At 42.2% G+C, this 21,360-nt stretch overlaps 2 protein-coding genes and 1 pseudogene across 2 annotated transcripts in view; 1 reads left to right on the forward strand and 2 right to left on the reverse strand.

Annotated features, from left to right (window-relative positions):
• LOC121550482 (hemoglobin subunit beta-like) overlaps positions 1-14,981 on the reverse strand; it is a 47,272-nt gene extending 32,291 nt beyond the window's left edge. Inside the window, exons 1-2 of the mRNA XM_045210789.1 lie at positions 14,875-14,981; positions 14,543-14,765 (exon numbers count right to left, since the gene is read on the reverse strand). Of these exons, the coding sequence (XP_045066724.1) occupies positions 14,543-14,765; positions 14,875-14,966 (315 nt within the window). The 5' untranslated portion in view covers positions 14,967-14,981. The remainder of the gene's footprint in view (positions 1-14,542; positions 14,766-14,874) is intronic.
• On the forward strand, positions 2,650-3,376 carry LOC121550832 (annotated as a pseudogene).
• Positions 14,982-16,271: 1,290 nt separating the features above from the next.
• LOC121550539 (hemoglobin embryonic subunit alpha-like) lies at positions 16,272-17,160 on the reverse strand. The gene is made up of 3 exons (XM_041862834.1): positions 17,052-17,160; positions 16,612-16,819; positions 16,272-16,425 (listed from the first exon to the last, which is right to left on the reverse strand). The coding sequence occupies exons 1-3, from the start codon at positions 17,144-17,146 to the stop codon at positions 16,297-16,299; spliced, it is 432 nt and encodes a 143-aa protein (XP_041718768.1). The 5' UTR covers positions 17,147-17,160; the 3' UTR covers positions 16,272-16,296.
• Positions 17,161-21,360: the final 4,200 nt, after the last annotated feature.

A 21,360-nucleotide genomic window follows, 5' to 3' on the forward strand; every position in this document is an offset into this window, starting at 1 on the left:
ATATGCTTCTTGACAAAACGTATTACTCCGATTTTGTCCACTCACCCACAAATGGTGACATGCTCTCTATAAGCTGCTACTACGAAATCAGGCTAGATATTGGTGAACAAAGCCTATGCCGGATATACAGTCGTGGTCAAAAGTTTTGAGAATGACACAAATACTAATTTTCACAAAGTCTGCTGCCTCAGTTTTGATGATGGCAATTTGCATATACTCCAGAATGTCATGAAGAGTGATCAGATGAATTGCAATTAATTGCAAAGATTGTCTTTGCCATGAAAATGAACTTAATCCTCCAAAAACATTTCCACTGCATTTCAGCCCTGCCACAAAAGGACCAGCTGACATCATGTCAGTGATTCTCTCGTTAACACAGGTGAGAGTGTTGACGAGGACAAGGCTGGAGATCACTCTGTCATGCTGATTGAGTTAGAATAACAGACCAGACGCTTTAAAAGGAGGGTGGTGCTTGAAATCATTGTTCTTCCTCTGTTAACCATGGTTACCTGCAAGGAAACAAGTGCCGCCATCATTGCGTTGCACAAAAAGGGCTTCAAAAGCAAGGATATTGCTGCTAGTAAGATTGCACCTAAATCAACCATTTATCGGATCATCAAGAACTTCAAGGAGAGAGGTTCAATTGTTGTGAAGAATGTGTCAGGGCGCCCAAGAAAGGCCAGAAAGCGCCAGGACCGTCTCCTAAAGTTGATTCAGCTGTGGGATCGGGGCACCACAAGTGCAGAGCTTGCTCAGGAATGGCAGCAGGCAGGTGTGAGTGTATCTGCACGCACAGTGAGGTAAAGACTTTTGGAGGATGGCCTGGTGTCAAGAAGGGCAGCAAAGAAGCCACTTCTCTCCAGGAAAAACATCAGGGACAGACTGATATTCTGCAAAAGGTACATGGATTTGACTGCTGAGGACTGGGGTACATATTCTCTGATGAATCCCCTTTCAGATTATTTGGGGCATCCGGAAAACACCTTGTCCGGAGAAGACAAGGTGAGCGCTACCATCAGTCCTATGTCATGCCAACAGTAAAGCATCCTGAGACCATTCATGTGTGGGGTTGCTTCTCAGCCAAGGGAGTGGGCTCACTCACAATTTTGCCTAAGAACACAGCCATGAATAAAGAATGGTACCAACACATCCTCTGAGAGCAACTTCTCCCAACCATCCAAGAGCAGTTTGGTGACGACCAATGCCTTTTCCAGCATGATGGAGCACCTTGCCATAAGGCAAAAGTGATAACTAAGTGGCTCGGGGAACAAAACATCGACATTTTGGGTCCATGGCCAGGAAACTCCCCAGACCTTAATCCCATTGAGAACTTGTGGTCGATCCTCAAGAGGCGGGTGGACAAACTAAAACCCCAAAATTCTGACAAACTCCAAGCATTGATTATGCAAGAATGGGCTGCCATCAGTCAGGATGTGGCCCAGAGGTTAATTGACAGCATGCCAGGGCGGATTGCAGAGGTCTTGAAAAAGAAGGGTCAACATTGCAAATATTGACTCTTTGCATAAACTTAATGTAATTGTCAATAAAAGCCTTTGACACTTATGGAATGCTTGTAATTATACTTCAGTATACCATAGTAACATCTGACAAAAATATCTCATAACACTGAAGCAGGGAACTTTGTGAAGACCAATACTTGTGTCATTCTCAAAACTTTTGACCACGACTGTACTCTCATGCAAAGCACACACATATGGATTTACCTCGTTTTAGGGAAATCTGAGTGACATCGCACGACATGGTAAGGACTATAGATGTTCAGCAGCATATTACTTACATTTTACATTTACATTTTAGTCATTTAGCAGACACTCTTATCCAGAGCGACTTACAGTTAGTGAGTGCATACATTGTCATACTTCATACAGACTTGAACAATAGACCTAGGCCTAACCATAACTATAGACCTACTGAGAAAATGTATATGAATGAACCTTCAACACACCTTACCGGATGGGGTGCGGTGTCATTGTTGCCTTGCTGTTGCAGAGATAAGAAAGCAATCTTGGCACTCAACCTTTGCCAACGAGATGTCCATTATAATTTGTCTGGTACCACCCTTGACAAAACAGGGTCAGATTAATGAGAAATATCTTCTATACACTTTGTTCATTAGAGTACGCCTATTTACTGAATTAATGAATGAATTAATGTATTATCCAATTAATTAATGAATAAATCAACGAATTAATCAATGAATGAGTCAATAAAACAATTGAACGCCTAAATAGCCAAAATAATTGCAATCAGACATATTCCAAAGACCATTCCTTGTGCATAAAACGTCCTTCTTCTCATGATATCATAAGAATCATAAAATACATTGTTGCATCATGCATAATGTAGCCTTTAGATTCATGACAATTTGAAGCATGATTGTTCAGTTTTTCAGCACTATCGTCATTACACTTAAACATACTGTATATCCCTGCGTAAAGGGTAACATTTGTGAGTGATCATAATGAAATAGGGTTACATTGATGATACATAACTAATGGTTATCACCAAACTCTATATTGTATACATCCAATGACTTGCAGTTGAAGGTGGAGCTAACCCAAAGAGTTCTTTAGATACCATATAAATACTCCCAGTGTCCACTCTTATATATATATCTTGTGTCATAGAAACCGCTAGAATGAGTCTCACAGCCAAGGACAAACAGATCGTGACAGCCTTTTTTGGAAAGGTGGCTGGCAAAGCAGAGGACATCGGAAATGAGGCTCTCTCTAGGTAATGACATCATTATATGTTGAACGGATTGTTTTGTAACAGAGTTATGCGGTGCATTTACCCACGTTAAATCATAATACATAATCCCAAGACCTACTTCTCCCACTGGACGGACCTGAGCCCCGGCTCTGCTCCCGTCAAGATGCACGGTCTGACCGTCATGGGAGGCGTCCTGGATGCCGTGACCAAGATCGACGACCTGGCCGGAGGTCTTCTGACCCTCAGCGAGCTGCACGCCTTCACGCTGCGTGTGGATCCCGCCAACTTCAAGGTGACTAAATAACTTACTGAATCAATAAAACGGTTCACCCTTTCTCAGTATATCACAGCGGCAACCGTGTCCAAATGTAAGTCCTATGTATGTATTTTGTGAAAATCCAATAGAATCTTCAGAAACACTATCTTTCGCATATGGACTAGGCCTAAAACGCTTGATAATAATGACTCTATTCCCTAAAAATCCACAGATCATCAACCACAACATTCTGGTGGTGCTGGCCATGCTGTTCCCTGATGACTTTTCTCCTGAGGTGCACGTGTCTGTGGACAAGTTCCTCGCGAAGTTGGCCCTGGCCCTTTCCGAGAAGTATCGTTAAAAGACAAGAAGATAAATCCTCTCGGTTTTCTGCGTTGATCATAAATTTGCACATGCTGTATGATATGAATCATGGAATAAAAATACAGCCCTCAAAAACTGTTTATCTTGATAGTTTTTTATTTAAATGGCAAGCGGATTTTGCAATGTAAACAATTGTGTGGCGAAAAGAAGCCAGGTTTAGCATTACGCATCAATTAAACATGACACAAAGGCTGCACACTTCCGCCAGTTTTCCATAATTACCACCACTGTTTGGGCCCCACAACCTGTACCCCAAACGCTATACAGCGCCTTCGGAAAGTATTCAGACCCCTTGATTTTTTCCAAATTTTGTGACGTTACAGCCTTATTCTAAAATGGATTAAATAAATAAAAATCCTCAGCAATCTACACACAATACCCCATAATAACAAAGTGCAAACAGGTTTTTAGAATTTTTTGCAAATGTATTAAAAACAAAAAACTGAAATACCTTATTTACATAAGTATTCAGACCCTTTGCTATGAGACTCGAAATTGAGCTCAGGTGCATCCTGTTTCCATTGATCATCCTTGAGATGTTTCTACAACTTGATTGGAGTCCGCCTGTGGTAAATTAAATTGATTGAACATGATTTGAAAAGGCACACACACCTGTCTATATAAGGTCCCACTGTTGACAGTACATGTCAGAGCAAAAATCATGCCATGAGGTCGAAGGAATTGTCTGTAGAGCTCAGAGACAGGATTGTGTCGAGGCACAGATCTGGGGAAATGTACCAAAAAATGTCTGCAGCATTGAAGGTCCCCAAGAACACAGTGGCCTCCATCATTCTTAAATGGAAGAAGTTTGGAACCACCAAGACTCTTCCTAGAGCTGGCCTCCGGCCAAACTGAGCAATCGGGGGAAAAGGGCCTTGGTCAGGGAGGTGACCAAGAACCTGATGGTCACTCTGACAGAGCTCTAGAGTTCCTCTGTGCAGATGGAAGAACCTTCCAGAAGGACAACCATATCTGCAGCACTCCACCAATCAGGCATTTATGGTAGAGTGGCCAGACGGAAGCCACTCCTCAGTAAAAGCCACATGACAGCCCGCTTGGAGTTTGCCAAAAGGCACCTAAAACTCTCAGACCATGAGAAACAAGATTCTCTAGTCTGATGAAACCAAGACTGAACTCTTTGGCCTGAATGCCAAGTGTCACCTCTGGAGGAAACCTGGCACCATCCCTACGGTGAAGCATGGTGGTGGCAGCATCATGCTGTGGGGATGTTTTTCAGCGGCAGGGACTGGGAGACTAGTCAGGATCGAGTGAAAGATGAATGGAGCAAAGTACAGAGAGATCCTTGATGAAAACCTGCTCCAGAGTGCTCAGGACCTCAGACTTGGGCGAAGGTTCACCTTCTAACAAGACAAGGACCCTAAGCACACAGCCAAGACAACACAGGAGTGGCTTCAGGACAAGTCTCTGAATGTCCTTGAGTGGCCCAGCCAGAGCCCGGACTTGAACCCGATCGAACATCTCTGGAGAGACCTGAAAATAGCTGTGCAGCAATGCTCCCCATCCAACCTAACAGAGTTTTGTTCCAAGATGGCGTAGCAGTGCGGTCGTGTTCTCTTGTGTGTCCATGTAAATAGCCTGTTTTTTGTATTTGTATTGTATTTCCCTATCACACTTTTCATCCTTCTACTAAATATACTTTCCTGCAACCCGCCTCACTCAATGTGGAACAGATTCTATTATTTACTCACCTTTATCTAGAATCTCCAGTTGAAACTAGCCAGCCAGCTATCTAGCTAACTAGCTACTTGCTATTAGCCACCGTTAGCGGTTTTTACCCAGAACATCAGATTTTCTGCCAGAATAACTGAATCACTGGACCTTAACACCGGATCTAGCTAGCCGCAACCGAATGGATGTCGAATGGATGTTGCTGTAGGCTAATCACCACTGCCCTCGAAGCACCAGTTAGCCTTGAGCTTTGAGACAGCCTCGAGCAGGCCCATATCCCGGCTATCTACCTCTCTGTCTACCGGACGGGAGTAGCCAGCTAACCAGCTAACTACCTACTTGCTATTAGCCACCGTTAGCGGTTTTTCACCATTTTCCGTGGCCTGCACTACCTACCAGCCAGCTCTAGCCTGGACTATTATCGGCCAGTCTGCACTGTCTGCACAGCGCGTTATCGACCCAGAACCTATCGGATTTTCTGCCGGAATCACTGAATCACTGGACCTTTAACACTGGATAATCGCAACTAGCTAGCTGCAACCAAATTAACGTTGTTGTTGGCTAATCAGCCTTGAGCTAGCCTTGAGTCAGGCACATCTCCCGGCTATCTACCTCTCTGTCAACCAGACGGGACCTCATAGAGTCGACACGGAGCCCCGCCGATCCATCACGACTGGTCTGCCGACGTAATCGTCCGTGGTTTCAACAGGCTTCCCGTTGCGACGACCATGAAGATCCATCTGCTAGCCCCGGCCCGCTAGCACACACAAACAACAACCGTGCTTCCTGCTCGCTGTGCTGTAGCACCAATTCGAACTGCTCTCGGACTCACATATTGCTGTTCACTGGACCTTATGATCACTCAGCTGCACAGCTGATGCCTGCTGGACTGTTCCTTTACAAGGTACCCTGTCCTGTTTATCTGTTTAGCCTCAGCCCAAACTTTATCGCCATTACAAGTTGTTGTCTTAGCTCTCTCTAATAACACCTGTGATTGCTTTATGCCTCTCTCCCATGTCAATATGCCTTGCCTATTGCTGTTCCAGTTAGTTCTTATTATACAATTTCACTGTAGAACCCCAAGTCCCTCTCAAACTGCCTCAAATAGTTCCTTTGTTCCACCCCCCATACACGCCGAGACCGGCTCAATCGGTGCCACCAGTGATGCTATCTCTTTCATTGTTACCCAATGCTTAGGTTTACCTCCACTGTACTCATATCCTTCCATATCCTTGTCTGTACATAATGCCCTGAATCTTTTCTACAACGCCCGGAAATCTGCCCCCTTTATTCTCTGTACCCAACGCACTAAAAGACCAGTTCTTAAAGCCTTTAGCCATATCCTTATTCTAGTCCTCCTCTCTTCCTCTGGTGATGTAGAGGCTAACCCAGGCCCTGCAGCTCCCAGTATCACTCCTACTCCCCAGGAGCTATCATTTGTTGACTTCTGTAACCGTAAAAGCCTTGGTTTTCTGCACGTTAACATCAGAAGCCTCCTTCCTAAGTTTGAGTTATTCACTGTGTTAGCACACTCCGCCAAACCTGATGTTCTAGCAGTGTCTGAATCCTGGCTTAGGAAGGCCACCAAAAATTCTGAAATGTCCATCCCCAACAACAACATTTTCTGTCTAGATAGAACTGCCAAAGGGGGTGGAGTTGCAATCTACTGTAGAGATAGCCTGCAGAGCTCTATCATACTATCCAGGTCTGTGCCCAAACAGTTTGAGCTTCTACTTCTAAAAATCCACCTTTCCAGAAATAAGTCTCTCACTGTTGCCGCTTGTTACAGACCCCACTCAGCCCCCAGCTGTGCCCTGGACACCATATGTGAATTGATTGCCCCCCATCTATCCTCAGAGTTCGTACTGCTTGGTGACCTAAATTGGGATATGCTTAACACCCCGGCCATCCTACAATCCAAACTAGATGCCCTCAATCTCAAACCAACTAAAGACAACCAGTCTCTCAAGGCCAGGGCGTGACATGTAATTATTTTGCACTATAGCCTATTTATTGCCTTACCTCCATAACTTGCTACATTTGCACACACTGTATATCAGGGTTCTTCAATTCCGGTCCTGGAGGGCCGAAACACCTCTGTTTTTCATCCTCTCCTTCTAATCAGGGGCTAATTCAGACCTGGGACACCAGGTGAGTGCAATTAACTACCAGGTAGAAATAAAAAACAGAAGTGTTTCGGCCCTCCAGGACCGGAATTGAAGAACCCTGCTGTATATATATTTTCTGTTGTATTTTTGACTTTATGTTTTGTTTTACCCCATATGTAACTCTGTGTTGTTGTTTTTATCGCACTGCTTTGCTTTATCTTGGCCAGGTCGCAGTTGTAAATGAGAACTTGTTCTCAACTGGCTTACCTGGTTAAATAAAGGTTAAAAAAAATAATGAAAAAAGAACATGAGGATCTGCAGAGAAGAATGGGAGAAACTCCCCAAATACAGGTGTGCCAAGCTTGTAGCGTCATACCCAAGAAGACTTGAGGCTGTAATCGCTGCCAACGGTGCTTCAACAAAGTACTGAGTAAAGGGTCTGAATACTTATGTAAATGTTATATTTCAGTTTATAATTTGTAATACATTTGCGAAAAATTCGAAAAACCTGTTTTTGCTTTGTCATTATGGGGTATTGTGTGTAGATTGAGGAAAACATTTTTTAAAATCAATTTTAGAATGAGGCTGTAACGTAACAAAATGTGGAAAAAGTAAAGGGGTCTGAATACTTTCCGAATGCACTGTATATAGAAGGCCTATAACACCACCAAGGGAAGTGTTTCATGGTACAGTGGAACTGAAACATCCCTATTATCAATTCAAAACTGTTGTTCAGAACAAGGTTACAATGCCGCACTTTACATGTAATTTACAGCCACTACATAGCTAGTTGCAAAACTCACAGTTTTCAGTTCAAGCCCTCTCAGGCTGGTCTCATAGACTAAACATAACATAGTAAACGTACATCCGGGACGTTCAAATTAGTGTGATATGTTTGGTATGGTAATATCTAGCAACCCAAAGGTTGTGTGTTTGAATCTCATCACAGACAACTTTAGCTACTTTGCAACTACTTACTACCTTTTAGCTATTTTGCAACTTCTTAGCGTGTTGGCTAACCCTTTTCCTAACCTTAACCCTTTTAGCTAACCCTTCCCCTAACCCTAACCTTAACCCTTTTAGCTAACCCTTCCCCTAACCCTAACCTTAACCCTTTTAGCTAACCCATCCCCTAACCCTAACCTTAACCGTTTTAGCTAACCCTTCCCCTTCCCCTAACCCTTTAACCTAACTCCTAAACTTAACCCCTAACCCTAAACCGTTAGCGTTAGCCTCCTAGCCACCTAGCTAATGTTAGCCACAACAAATTGGAATTTGTAACATATAATGTTTAGCAAATTCGTAACATATTGTACTTTTAGAACATTCGTTACATATTCTACATCTTGCAAATTCGTAACATATTACACACATTACAAAAATTATGTGTGGCTCAGTTGGTAGAGCATGGCCCTTGCAATGCCAGACTTGTGGGTTTGATTCCCATGGGGGACCAGTACAAATGAAAATGTATGCACTCACTACTACAGTGGGGGAAAAAAGTATTTAGTCAGCCACCAATTGTGCAAGTTCTCCCACTTAAAAAGATGAGAGAGGCCTGTAATTTTCATCATAGGTACACGTCAACTATGACAGACAAAATGAGAAAAAAAATCCAGAAAATCACATTGTAGGATTTTTAATGAATTTATTTGCAAATTATGGTGGAAAATAAGTATTTGGTCAATAACAAAAGTTTCTCAATACTTTGTTATATACCCTTTGTTGGCAATGACACAGGTCAAACGTTTTCTGTAAGTCTTCACAAGGTTTTCACACACTGTTGCTGGTATTTTGGCCCATTCCTCCATGCAGATCTCCTCAAGAGCAGTGATGTTTTGGGGGCTGTCACTGGGCAACACAGACTTTCAACTCCCTCCCAAAGATTTTCTATGGGGTTGAGATCTGAGACTGGCCAGGCCACTCCCGGACCTTGAAATGCTTCTTACGAAGCCACTCATTCGTTGCCCGGGCGGTGTGTTTGGGATCATTGTCATGCTGAAAGACCCAGCAACGTTTCATCTTCAATGCCCTTGCTGATGGAAGGAGGTTTTCACTCAAAATCTCACGATACATGGCCCCATTCATTCTTTCCTTTACACGGATCAGTCGTCCTGGTCCCTTTGCAGAAAAACAGCCCCAAAGCATGATGTTTCCACCCCCATGCTTCACAGTAGGTATGGTGTTCTTTGGATGCAACTCAGCATTTTTTGTCCTCCAAACACAACGAGTTGAGTTTTTACCAAAAAGTTATATTTTGGTTTCATCTGACCATATGACATTCTCCCAATCCTCTTCTGGATCATCCAAATGCACTCTAGCAAACTTCAGACGGGCCTGGACATGTACTGGGGACACGTCTGGCACTGCAGGATTTGAGTCCCTGGCGGCGTAGTGTGTTACTGATGGTAGGCTTTGTTACTTTGGTCCCAGCTCTCTGCAGTTCATTCACTAGGTCCCCCCATGTGGTTCTGGGATTTTTGCTCACCGTTCTTGTGATCATTTTGACCCCACGGGGTGAGATCTTGCGTGGAGCCCCAGATCGAGGGAGATTATCAGTGGTCTTGTATGTCTTCCATTTCCTAATAATTGCTCCCACAGTTGATTTCTTCAAACCAAGCTGCTTACCTATTGCAGATTCAGTCTTCCCCAGCCTGGTGCAGGTCTACAATTTTGTTTCTGGTGTCCTTTGACAGCTCTTTGGTCTTGGCCATAGTGGAGTTTGGAGTGTGACTGAGGTTGTGGACAGGTGTCTTTTATACTGATAACAAGTTCAAACAGGTGCCATTAATACAGGTAACGAGTGGAGGACAGAGGAGCCTCTTAAAGAAGAAGTTACAGGTCTGTGAGAGCCAGAAATCTTGCTTGTTTTTAGGTGACCAAATACTTATTTTCCACCATAATTTGCAAATAAATTCATTAAAAATCCTACAATGTGATTTTCCGGAATTTTTTCTCTCTCAATTTGTCTGTCATAGTTGATGTGTACCTATGATGAAAATTACAGGCCTCTCTCATCTTTTTAAGTGGGAGAACTTGCACAATTGGTGGCTGACTAAATACTTTTTTTCCCCACTGTATGTCCAGAGCGCCTGCTAAAATGTGAAAAATGAAATGGATGATGGACATCCACAAATGAATACATATAATACCCTCAGAACGTATTCACACCCCTTTACTTTTTCCACATTTTGTTGTGTTACAGCCTAAATTTAAAAATGATTACATTGAGATTTTTTGTCACTGGCCCACATACATTACCCGAAATTTTTACAAATTAATAAAAATGAAAATATTAAATGTTATGGCAAGCCTAAATAATTTCAGGAGTAAAAATGTCCTTAACAAGTCACATAATACATTGCATTGACTCACTCTCTGTGCAGTAATAGTGTGTAACATGATTTTTGAATGACTACATAATGTCTTCACCCCACACATACACATGTCTGTAAGGTCCCTCATTCAAGCAGTGAATTTCAAATACAGATTCAACCCCAAAGACCAGGGATGTTTTCCAATGCCTCGCAAAGAAGGGCTCCTATTGTTAGATGGGTAAAACACAAAAATAGACATTGAATACCCCTTTGAGCATGGTGTATCAATACACCCAGTCACTACAAAGCTACAGGCGTCCTTCCTAACTCAGTTGTCGGATAGGAAGGAAACCGCTCAGGGATTTCACCATGACCAATGGTTACTTTAAAACAGATGCAGAGTTTAAAGGCTGTGATAGGAGAAAACTGAGGATGGATCAACAACACCGTAGTTACTCTACAATGCTAACCTAATTGACAGAGTGAAAAGAAGGAAGCCTGTACAGAATACAAATATTCCAAAACATGCATCCTGTTTGCAATAAGACATTAAAGTAATACTGCAAAAAATGTGGCAAGGAAATAAACTTGAACACAAAGCATTATGTTAGTGGCAAATTCAACACAACACATCACTGAGTACCACTATTTTTTACAGCGCAGCTATATATCTCAGTTTATTGCATAAATCGTATATGGATTGGATTGCAATGCTGGTGCGATAAAATAATCCAGTCCAGTTTAATGAATTACAGTGTAGCCTAATCCAAGTGTAGGCTATGACACAATGTAAATGGAGAAGAATGCTAAAACGTGGTCAGCGGCAGATCAAAATAGCGGCACGAAGTCTCCGGGGTGAACGGAGTTGTCCGTGGTGCTCTCGTTCAAGGTCCTTTATTACACTGTTCGTACTGAGCATGGGACGGTTGCATTTTGGCTGCTGCTCAGATGGATGAAGCCAGCGGGTAACATGCAGCATACAGACGCCACCGGCTACAGACCTACCACAGATCATACTTGCAGTGGGGTACTGCTATTTTTTTTAGATGAGGAAGCGCAAACAATATGTAAAATACGTCATTATTTCCTCAATCAAAGTTTGTACCGACAGATGTAGCCTATTAAATAGCCTATCATTACAGGGCTCTAGAACCCTGTTGACAATTTTGAGGGCCTTCCTCTGACACCGCCTGGTATAGAGGTCCTGGATGGCAGGAAGCTTGGCCCCAGTGATGTACTGGGCCGTACGCACTACCCTCTGTAGTGCCTTGTGGTCGGAGGCCGAGCACCAGTCAGGATGCTCTCGATGGTGCAGCTGTATAACTTTTTGAGGATCTGAGGACCCATGCCAAATCTTTTCAGTCTCCTGAGGGGGAATAGGCTTTGTCGTGCCCTCTTCACGACTGTCTTGGTGTGTTTGGACCATGATAGTTCGTTGGTGATGTGGACATCAAGGAACTTGAAGCTCTCAACCTGTTCCACTACAGCCCCGTTGATGAGAATGGGGGCGTGCTCAGTCCTCTTTTTTTTTTCTCCTGTAGTCCACAATCATCTCCTTTGTCTTGGTCACGTTGAGGGAGAGGTTGTTATCCTGGCACCACATGGCCAGGTCTCTGACCTCCTCCCTATAGGCTGTCTCATCGTTACCACCTACAGGATGGCAGCTCTCCAGGAGCAGGGTTGGAGAGCCCTGTTTTAAAATGCATCCTCCAATTGCAACGTCTGTCTATGCCCACACATATTGTCTCAATAAATGTTATATTTGTAATACCCTCAAACACCAAGTTAGGCATACCTCATTTTAAAATAGGCCATCATCACTGCCAATCGTGAAGCATAGTTATGTATGTTTTACCGGCGAAACTGAGTCTGCATTCCAATAATTTGATTGATCTCAATCAGTTTCATGGGAATAGCCTATGCATTTCGATCTTCTTTAATGATTGTTTCGTGAGCGAATTAGAGCAGATGGTGTTAACAAGCTATTAGCCTTTCTTGTATTTTGTTTTAATTAAAGCATATATCCTGCCTAGTGGCTATGTTGAGTTTTGGCGCATGATACTTTTTTTTGGGACTATTCAGCTTCAGCTAACCATCCTAAAATCTCATTAGAAATGAGGAGTGTTTTTGGTATAACAGTAACATTAGCCTATAGGTCTACTATGCTATGCTATGCTATTATGTTTGGTTCTGTTATGTAAAATACTAATTAATCGTTATGTGATCTTGCGAGACATTGATTCAGTTTTGATCTAACTTTACTAAACGAGCACCATTGTGAGAAGTGATAATCTTCTATTTGTAGTAGTAATAATAAGTGATGAGTAGGACTATTAGGCGTAGGCAACAGATCTTGATGAGTGTTATTGTAAACGATTGGAGCGCCCTTCGAGGTTCGAAAAGGACAGCGCCAAATAAACCTTGATTTGATTAGCTTGAACACATAGTTACAATATAACCTATTACAGAATAAAATGAAACAGAGGGGTAAACTATCAATTCATATCATATATTTGCATACATTTAATCAATAAATCAATTGACCAAGTAGTGCTCATAAATCATTCCTACGTAGAATTGCAGGAAATTCGTTTTAAAACAGCTATAAAATCAAGCTTTTGGTGTGGCGTATTCATGCATTTCAATAAACTAGAACCTAAATGCATTATTACTTCCAACTTGGTCCAATTTACATTTACATTTTCCCACCCCGACATGGCCTACCAAGCTAGAAAGTGCTCTGCGTCTCAACCAATAGCCAACATAGGCTAAATATCCCAAGCAGGGCTACAGCAACTTCCAGAGGGTCAGGCTCTTGTGCTTTGCCGTAGCCATGGTTTGGGTGTCCTCGGCGTCGCTGTAACCAAGTGGTCACATATCGTTCTGGGTTCCACTGCGAAATAGCAGGTCGGTGGAGTTTTATAAACATCATGCAGACACGGTTAATTTAGATTTTTTTCAACGTTCTGGGCCTCCGCAGTGCACACATGTAGCCTATAGTTATTCATCATTCCGCCAGAGAGAAGACAGGGAAGAAACCGCCGTACCTCTAGGCCTACATATTTATTTGGATTGTCATTCTATCGTTATTTATGGATTTTTTGTGATAGTTAAATATAGGCTAATTTATTTAGAATTGATTAGAATACATTTTCCATGTATTCTCAAATTGAAAAAAAGTGAGGGAGTGCCGCTCCCTCGCGCTCCCCCAGCACTACACACATGCTAACTTGTGAAGCGAAGGCAGCAGCACAGCACTATTTCATCAATACATTTGTGAACTTTTTTTTTTGGCAAAATATTTTTTCTTCTTCAAAAAAGTAGTGCACTGGGCCTTTTTACTAGTACTGCATTAGCGGACTGATATAGCCTTCTGTCGTGTGGCCCCTCGGCTATGCACAAAGATAGCCTCTTCCTCAAAGAGAGAAGATAAGTTGACCCCATTCCGCCACCTTCATGTCTGTTTTCACAGTTCATATGTGTGAAATTTATTTTAGGACAATATTTGTGCTTTTGGCTGGACAGAGAATTGGATGCTTTGGAGGCGTACCAGTAGAAAAAAGTTGCACAACTTTTAGGCTTGTATAAACCACAAAAAAAAATATGTAGGCCTATTGACGTGGACCTTTCATTTGTTTAAAATATATGTTAATGTAGGCTACACATGTTGACAAACGAACACATAAAGTAAGCGATAAAAAATATATTTTGGATTTAGCACTTTATTTGTCCTTCAGAACCGATACAGCTGTTTTGATACATTCAATGAAGGGCACCGGAAGTTGCTCTGTTTCTGTTGACGCAAGCAACGAACGCTCTAGTGGTACTGTCTTCCCAGGGAGCTCACCACGACCGCAAGGAACTTTTGGAAAGCACCCTGGACATCAGCGGTGAAGTCAGCACCCATTCTCGCAGCAACGACAATAGTCAGGCAGTCAGCCAGCAGCTGCAAAAGAAAAAAGATAATGGACATGTAAGAAAATGCATTCTGGCGCAGTATTGAGATAGGCAAGTAGAATATGACCTTGTGAAGTATAAAAGGACAACTCATTTACCCTGAAGTTGTCGGGATCCACGTGCAATTTTTCGGAGTGCAGCACGCTAAGCTCAGCGTAGGTGGCCTTGATGTCATCCATGTTCTTGACAGCCCGGTCCAGTCCGTGCAAGACGGTCTTTCCGTGAGCGGCTACCTTGGGGTTTCCCTGGATGGCAGCTGCGTTGTACAGGTTTCCGAAGTTACCGAAATACCTCTGGGTCCAGGGGTACACGACCAGACACCTGTAAGTGAATACTTGCATTATGAGTGACCGCATTAATCATATAATATGCACGATGTTCAATGTAACTGTAGGCCTATTTTTAAGGAGGTATGAAAAAGAGTGAAGACCTGGAAAGAGCCGCGGGGCCCACGTCATCATAGTCCATCTTCCCAAAGATGCTCTGGATTGTTTCGCGCTCGAAGTCTGTCCACTCAACCATATTGACGTTTATGAGGTATCACTCAAGATGATATGTACTGTTCATGCTACTGACGGGACAGCTTATATACGCGTTTTGTCTCCACACCGACAGCCAACTATTGGTTTAGCTGTTTTGAGTGGGCAGGGTTAACAATGGTTAACATTCATAGCCTACTGTAAATTACAACGACCAAAAGGTACAAATCCCCAAGACAGTGACGATAGTTCTCATGTGCCCTTCATGCTCATTCAATAATGATCATCATTATTTATCACCAATTCATATTTGAAATTATTTCAGTGGTGTTGGGGGAAATGTGGACAGTTTAATGTCCCTGTGACTGCCGATGTATAGCCAAATAATTCATACTTTTGTTTTCAGAAAGTCAAATTAAGAAAAAAGTTCTGCCAAAAGCCGATAAAGAAAATATTTTGCAAGCCCTTTATTTTATTTTATTTAGGCCTAATAAAACATGCATTTTATGTATATATATATATATATATAATTTTTTTTTTTATCACTATTTAATTTTTTGTAAGAATATATTTTCCTTTTGTTAATCTACATTTTATGATGATAAAGCTTGTTTTCATTCACAATACCTTTTTTTTTATTACACTCTTTTATTGAATCATTTGGCTTAAAATTACGACATCAAGATGTGTGTGCCTATGTTTTTTCAAGCAAGTGCAAGTTTGAGCAATTATTTAAATAATGATTGGTGTATGAAGTTGTACAATATTAAATGGTGCAAACTAAGCTATATCTATAAATTACCTCCCGTAAGAGCTGGGCCATTGTCATGTGTAGCAACACCTAACATTATCATGTAAAGATTGGGTGAAAAATCTGATCCAAGACCAGTGCTTCTGGTTTATTGATTATTTCATGAAACAATAATCTGGTCTAAATACTGGTAATGTAGGCCTCCAGAAGACAAACAGTAATGACTTATCATATAAGGGTGTAAGGTCATATAATGATGGTGATATAATAATGGTAGCCTAATAATGATGATGATAATGATGATGATGATGATGAAGGTGGTGGTGCTTACCTATTACTATAATTATTGCTATTACTATTGATGGCAATGTGGACCCACAGTGGAGTAGTGGACGTTTTCAACTTTGTGGATAGTGGATATATTTGTGGAATTATTTTACAATCAATAATCTAGATCTATTAATGAAATAAATAAGTAACTAAACATTAAAACACATATAGCCTACAATTAATCACCAAGGACAACAACGTTTCAGATTCGATCGGTAGGATTCATTTATTGCATCTTTTCATTTCAATTGACACCCTACAAAGATTGTCAAGTGGAAATCTAGCTCCTTGCTTAACGGTACTTCTCAGACAGAGCCAGGGACAGCTGGGCCAGAAACTTGTCCGTAGCCACGTGCACCTCAGGGGTGAAGTCATCAGGGAATATCATGGCCAGCGTCACTAGCAGGTTGTGGTTGAAGATCTTGGGATGTGAAGAGAGAGCAGAAACATTATTAGCAGCATATTTCATGAGTATGTTTCTAAATATTGAAATCCATTGGGTTTTTAAGCTGCATAGCTATTACAGTATTCACGCTTGGACGGTTGCTAATGGAAAAAAAGCTACTAGTGAGAAAGAAAACACGTGCATTTTTGGCTATTTACTCACCTTGAAGTTGGCAGGATCCACTCTCAACAAGAAGGCGTGCAGCTCGCTGAGGGTGAGAAGACCAGCACTAAGGTCGTCAATCTTCTCAATGGCATCCAGGACGCCTCCCATGACGGTCCCACCGTGCTTCCTGACCGGGGCAGAGCCGAGGCTCAGGTCCTTCCAGTGGGAGAAATAGGTCTTGGTCTGGGGGTACACCACCAGCGTCCTGCGAGGGTGCAAACATACTTCGGTTAAGCGTGGCATGTTTATCGTTGTATCATATGACCCCACTCTTTTTACTTGATGTGCATTGGAAAAAGGGAGTTCCATTTACGCGCGAGATCCATTTTTACGCACTTGTATGGTAAGGAATTGTCAACCATTCATAAGTAATTCAAAGGTCTAAAATAATTGTATTGATCAATTACTTGTATTAATAATTCAATAATCGTAATTACCTGGAAAGTGCCTCGTTGCCAACATCCTCGGCCCTGCCGGCAACCTTGCCAAAAAAGGCCTTGACAATTGCCTTGTCCTTAGCGGAGAGACTCATTGTTGCTTCAACTTCTTGACTTGCTGCCAACCAACTCAGTAGAGCTCACTTTCGGGGCCCTTTTTATGTATTGTCTGATCTGCCCAAGCACAATGCTGCTGCCCAGAAACCACCTCCAAAACAGACCCATTGGTTGTCTCTTATCATAGCGTGCCATCTTAGTTGTTTACAACTCATAGCACACAGCCAAGTATAGATAAAATAAGTTATGGGCGTATGGCAGGGTTATTCAAACGTTATTTTCTTATTTATTTTAGTGAATTTGTTACTATAATTTTAATTTTAATTTGAGGAATATCGCTAGCAACAACAAAATTAACGAATTTTGAATGACATACCGACAGTAGAAAAGAGGAGTATATCTTATTTTTAATGATGTCAACTATATTTCTCAACTCCTAATATTGAGCCAATTACACTCACTGGAGTATGTGACCTATGCTTTGAAAAAGCACCTGCTAATAGTCTAGTGCCGCAAGTGCTGCTGGCTGCTGTTACGCTTTCTTGACCTCGACATTCATTTAGCCAACCTTTGCTTAACCAGCTAAACAGCTGCTTTTAGCGAAAATGTGTTTGGAGTTACTCATGTGTTTGGAGTTTACACTTCCTCTTCCAACTATAACGAGGGAGGTCAAAATAATGAAAAACGATCTACCAAATTATATATATTAATTTTAAAATGCCGATTACTTCTCCTTGCCATTTACACTACATGACCAAAAGTATGTGGCCACCTGCTCGTCGAACTTCTCATTCCCAAATCATAGGCATTAATATGGAGTTGGTCCCCTTTTGCTGCTGTAACAGCCTCCACTGTTCTGGGAAGGCCTTCCACTAGATGTTGGAACATTGCTGCGGGGACTTGCTTCCATTCAGCCACAAGAGCATTAGTGAGGTCGGGCATTGATGTTGGGCGATAAGGCCTGGCTTGCTGTCCGCATTCCAATTAATCCCAAAGCTGTTCGATGGGGTTGAGGTCAGGGCTCTGTGCAGGCCAGTCAAGTTCTTCCACACCGATCTCAACAAACCATTTCTGTATGGACCTCGCTTTGTGCACGGGGGCAATGTCATGCTGAAACAGTAAAGGGCCTTCCCCAAACTTTTGCCACAATGTTGGAAGCACAGAATTGCCTAGAAGGTCATTGTATGCTGTAGCGTTAAGATTTCCCTTCACCGGAACTAAGGGGCCTAGCCCAAACCATGAAAAACAGCCCCATACCATTATTCCTACTCCACCAAACATTACAGTTGGCACTATGCATTCAGGCAGGTAGCGTTCTCCTGGCATCTGCCAAACTCAAATTCGTATGACGGACTGCAAGATGGTGAAGCGTGATTCATCACTCCAGAGAACGCGTTTCCACTGTTCCAGAGTCGGCGGGCTTTACACCACTCCAGCCGACGCTTGGCATTGCGCATGGTGATCTTAGGCTTGTGTGCGGCTGCTCGGCCATGGAAACCCATTTCATTAAGCTCCCGACGAATAGTTATTGTGCTGAAGTTGCTTCCAGAGGCAGTTTGGAACTCGGTAGTGAGTGTTGCAACCGAGGACAGACGATTTTTACGCGTTATGCGCTTCAGCATTCGGCGGTCCCGTTCTGTGAGCTTGTGTGGCCTACCACTTCGCGGCTGAGCCATTGTTGCTGCTAGATGTTTCCACTTCACAATAACAGCACTTACAGTTGACCGGGCAGCTCTAGCAGAGCAGAAATTTGACAAACTGACTTGTTGGAAAGGTGGCATCCTATGACGGTGCCACGTTGAAAGTCACTGAGCTCTTCAGTAAGGCCATTCTACTGCCAATGTTTGTCTATGGAAATTGCATGGATGTGTGCTCAATTTTATACACCTGTCAGCAACGGGTGTGGCTGAAATAGCCAAATCCACTAATTTGAAGGGTTGTCCACATACTTTTAGTGTACTTATGTATGTATCATTCACCTGATCATAAAACAAGACATTTTGATAATTTTTGGGGGCTAACTTACTATGGGGGTCCTTGGGCCGCCGGTTTGCCTGGGAGGGGTCCCTGGGCAAGAAAAGGTTGAAGACCCCTGGCATATGGAGATATGGATATTCAATGAAAATGGGTGAACTCACATTCTCAACAGAATGAAAGCAGCAATCCACAAAATTCCTTCTCCAATTAATTTAGAGTTGGACGCATAGTCAGTCGGGTCAAAGCCTGTGTCACAATTTAAGCTTATACTTTGTCAACATTTGGCCATACCACGACAACACGAGGATTCTCTTTCGACTGTGAATATGTGGTGCTGAAAGGACAGCTCCGCTAATCGGTCAGGTAGCAGGATAGAGATAGCGATGGTCAGGGTGAACTTGGTGGTGCTGAAGAACAGCTCCGCCAGTTAGAGAAATCTCACTGATGATGAGGGCACACTTTGTCTCAGCAGCTACTAAACATTAGCCACTGTAGTCTTTTTTGTAGTGTCATCCTAATAACTATATTTGGGATTATACCCGTCAAACATTTTTCTTGATTCATCGTCAATTATTTTATTCTTATATTAGGACATCTACGTATATGTTAGGTTTACACATGGATTTTGAGTTTTGTGTGAACGATTATGCAAAACTGTGTTTCTGCTTTTACAATTTGTGTGATTTTTTAAAGTGTAGTAGACCTAGTTTACCAAAAACAATGAAGAGTTCTGAAGGTTAATAATGTGTTTATTTGATAGGGACATATAAAAATACAACATTGCCACAGTGAATGATCAAGAGTCCCAGCCAGCACCATTATGCGTTAGCGTGCTTTCCAGCACCAGTCCCTTAGATGTTGCAGCTATTTCTAGGCCTGTGATGTGATACTTAATTTATTATTCACTCTGCCCAAATGATGTCAGTGTTGCGACATAAAATGAAAGGACCACTGACCATTAAAAACAACAGATGTTTTGCATATCTGAATTCGAACCAAGTTCATCCTCAGGCAGGATCCACCCCACTGCAGCTACGCAAAACCATAGTCTTCTATAGAGTTCATGAACATTTTGGATAGACATATCAATGTTGTTATCATATACCTTTTTATTTAGTATAAATTGCACGTTTAGACGTTTAGTTATTGTTTATGTTTTACTAGTCTACTCTACAATTGTGCAGAAAATGTCCCAAAATGTGAGACTGAAATACATTCCCAAAAGGTGTATATTTTACAAAATGTCGAGGTATGTCAATAACCTCTCATGTAATAGCGTGATAATGCCATCATGAAAGAGTATATATAGGCCTATAAAACGAACACACAATTACAAAGGAACTGAATGCGGCTTTCAACTTGTCAAGCAATGAGCTCATATTTTGAGGATTTGGTGCTCTAACAAGAGGTGGGGGGCACATTGATAAAGGGCATCTATCTATGTCACTGCTTATCTCAAAGGAAACATGTGTCAGTTTTATCACAGTGTTCTGGTTCCACCCTAGTCGCTCAGTTAGGGTGGCACTGGCATGGTATGTATATACTTCGATAATCTTTCCGTGATAGTATGCCCTACAACATACAGTGCATTCGGAAAGTATTAAGACCCCTTCCCTTTTTCCACATTTTGTTACATTACAGCCTTATTCTAAAATTGATGAAATAAATAATAATCCTCAGTAATCTACACACAATACCCCATAATGACAAAGCGAAAACAGTTTTTTAGAAATTTTAGCAAATGTATTAAACTTCTAAAACAGAAATACCTTATTTACATAAGTATTCAGACCCTTTGCTATGAGACTCGAAATTGAGCTCAGGTGTATCCTGTTTCCATTGATCTTCCTTGAGATGTTTCTACAACTTGATTGGAGTCCACCTGTGGGAAATTCAATTGATTGGACATGATTTGGAAAGGCACACACCTGTCTATATAAGGTCCCACAGTTGACAGTGCATGTCAGAGCAAAAACCATGCCATGAGGTCGAAGGAATTGTCCGTAGAGCTCCGAGACAGGATTGTGTCGAGGCACAGATCTGGGGAAGGGTACCAAAACATGTCTGCAGCTTTGAAAGTGGCCTCCATCATTCTTAAATGGAAGAAGTTTGGAACCACCAAGACTCTTCCTAGAGCTGGCCACCCGGCCAAACTGAACAATCAGGGGAGAAGGACCTTGGTCAGGGAGATGACCAAGAACCCGATGGTCACTCTGACAGAGCTCTAGAGTTCCTCTGTGGAGATGGGAGAAACTTCCAGAAGGACAACCATCTC

This window comes from Coregonus clupeaformis, chromosome 35, assembly GCF_020615455.1.
Source record: "Coregonus clupeaformis isolate EN_2021a chromosome 35, ASM2061545v1, whole genome shotgun sequence".
NCBI classification, from domain to species: Eukaryota; Metazoa; Chordata; class Actinopteri; order Salmoniformes; family Salmonidae; genus Coregonus; species Coregonus clupeaformis.

Coding starts and splice junctions, on each gene's coding strand:
- LOC121550539 (XM_041862834.1), bottom strand. CDS start 17,146: ATGAGTCTCTCCGCTAAGGACAAGGCAATTGTCAAGGCCTTTTTTGGC. Junction 16,820..17,051: donor GGCAACGAGGCACTTTCCAG/GTAATTACGATT, acceptor GCACCCTCGCAG/GACGCTGGTGGTGTACCCCC. Junction 16,426..16,611: donor TGGATCCTGCCAACTTCAAG/GTGAGTAAATAG, acceptor TCACATCCCAAG/ATCTTCAACCACAACCTGCT.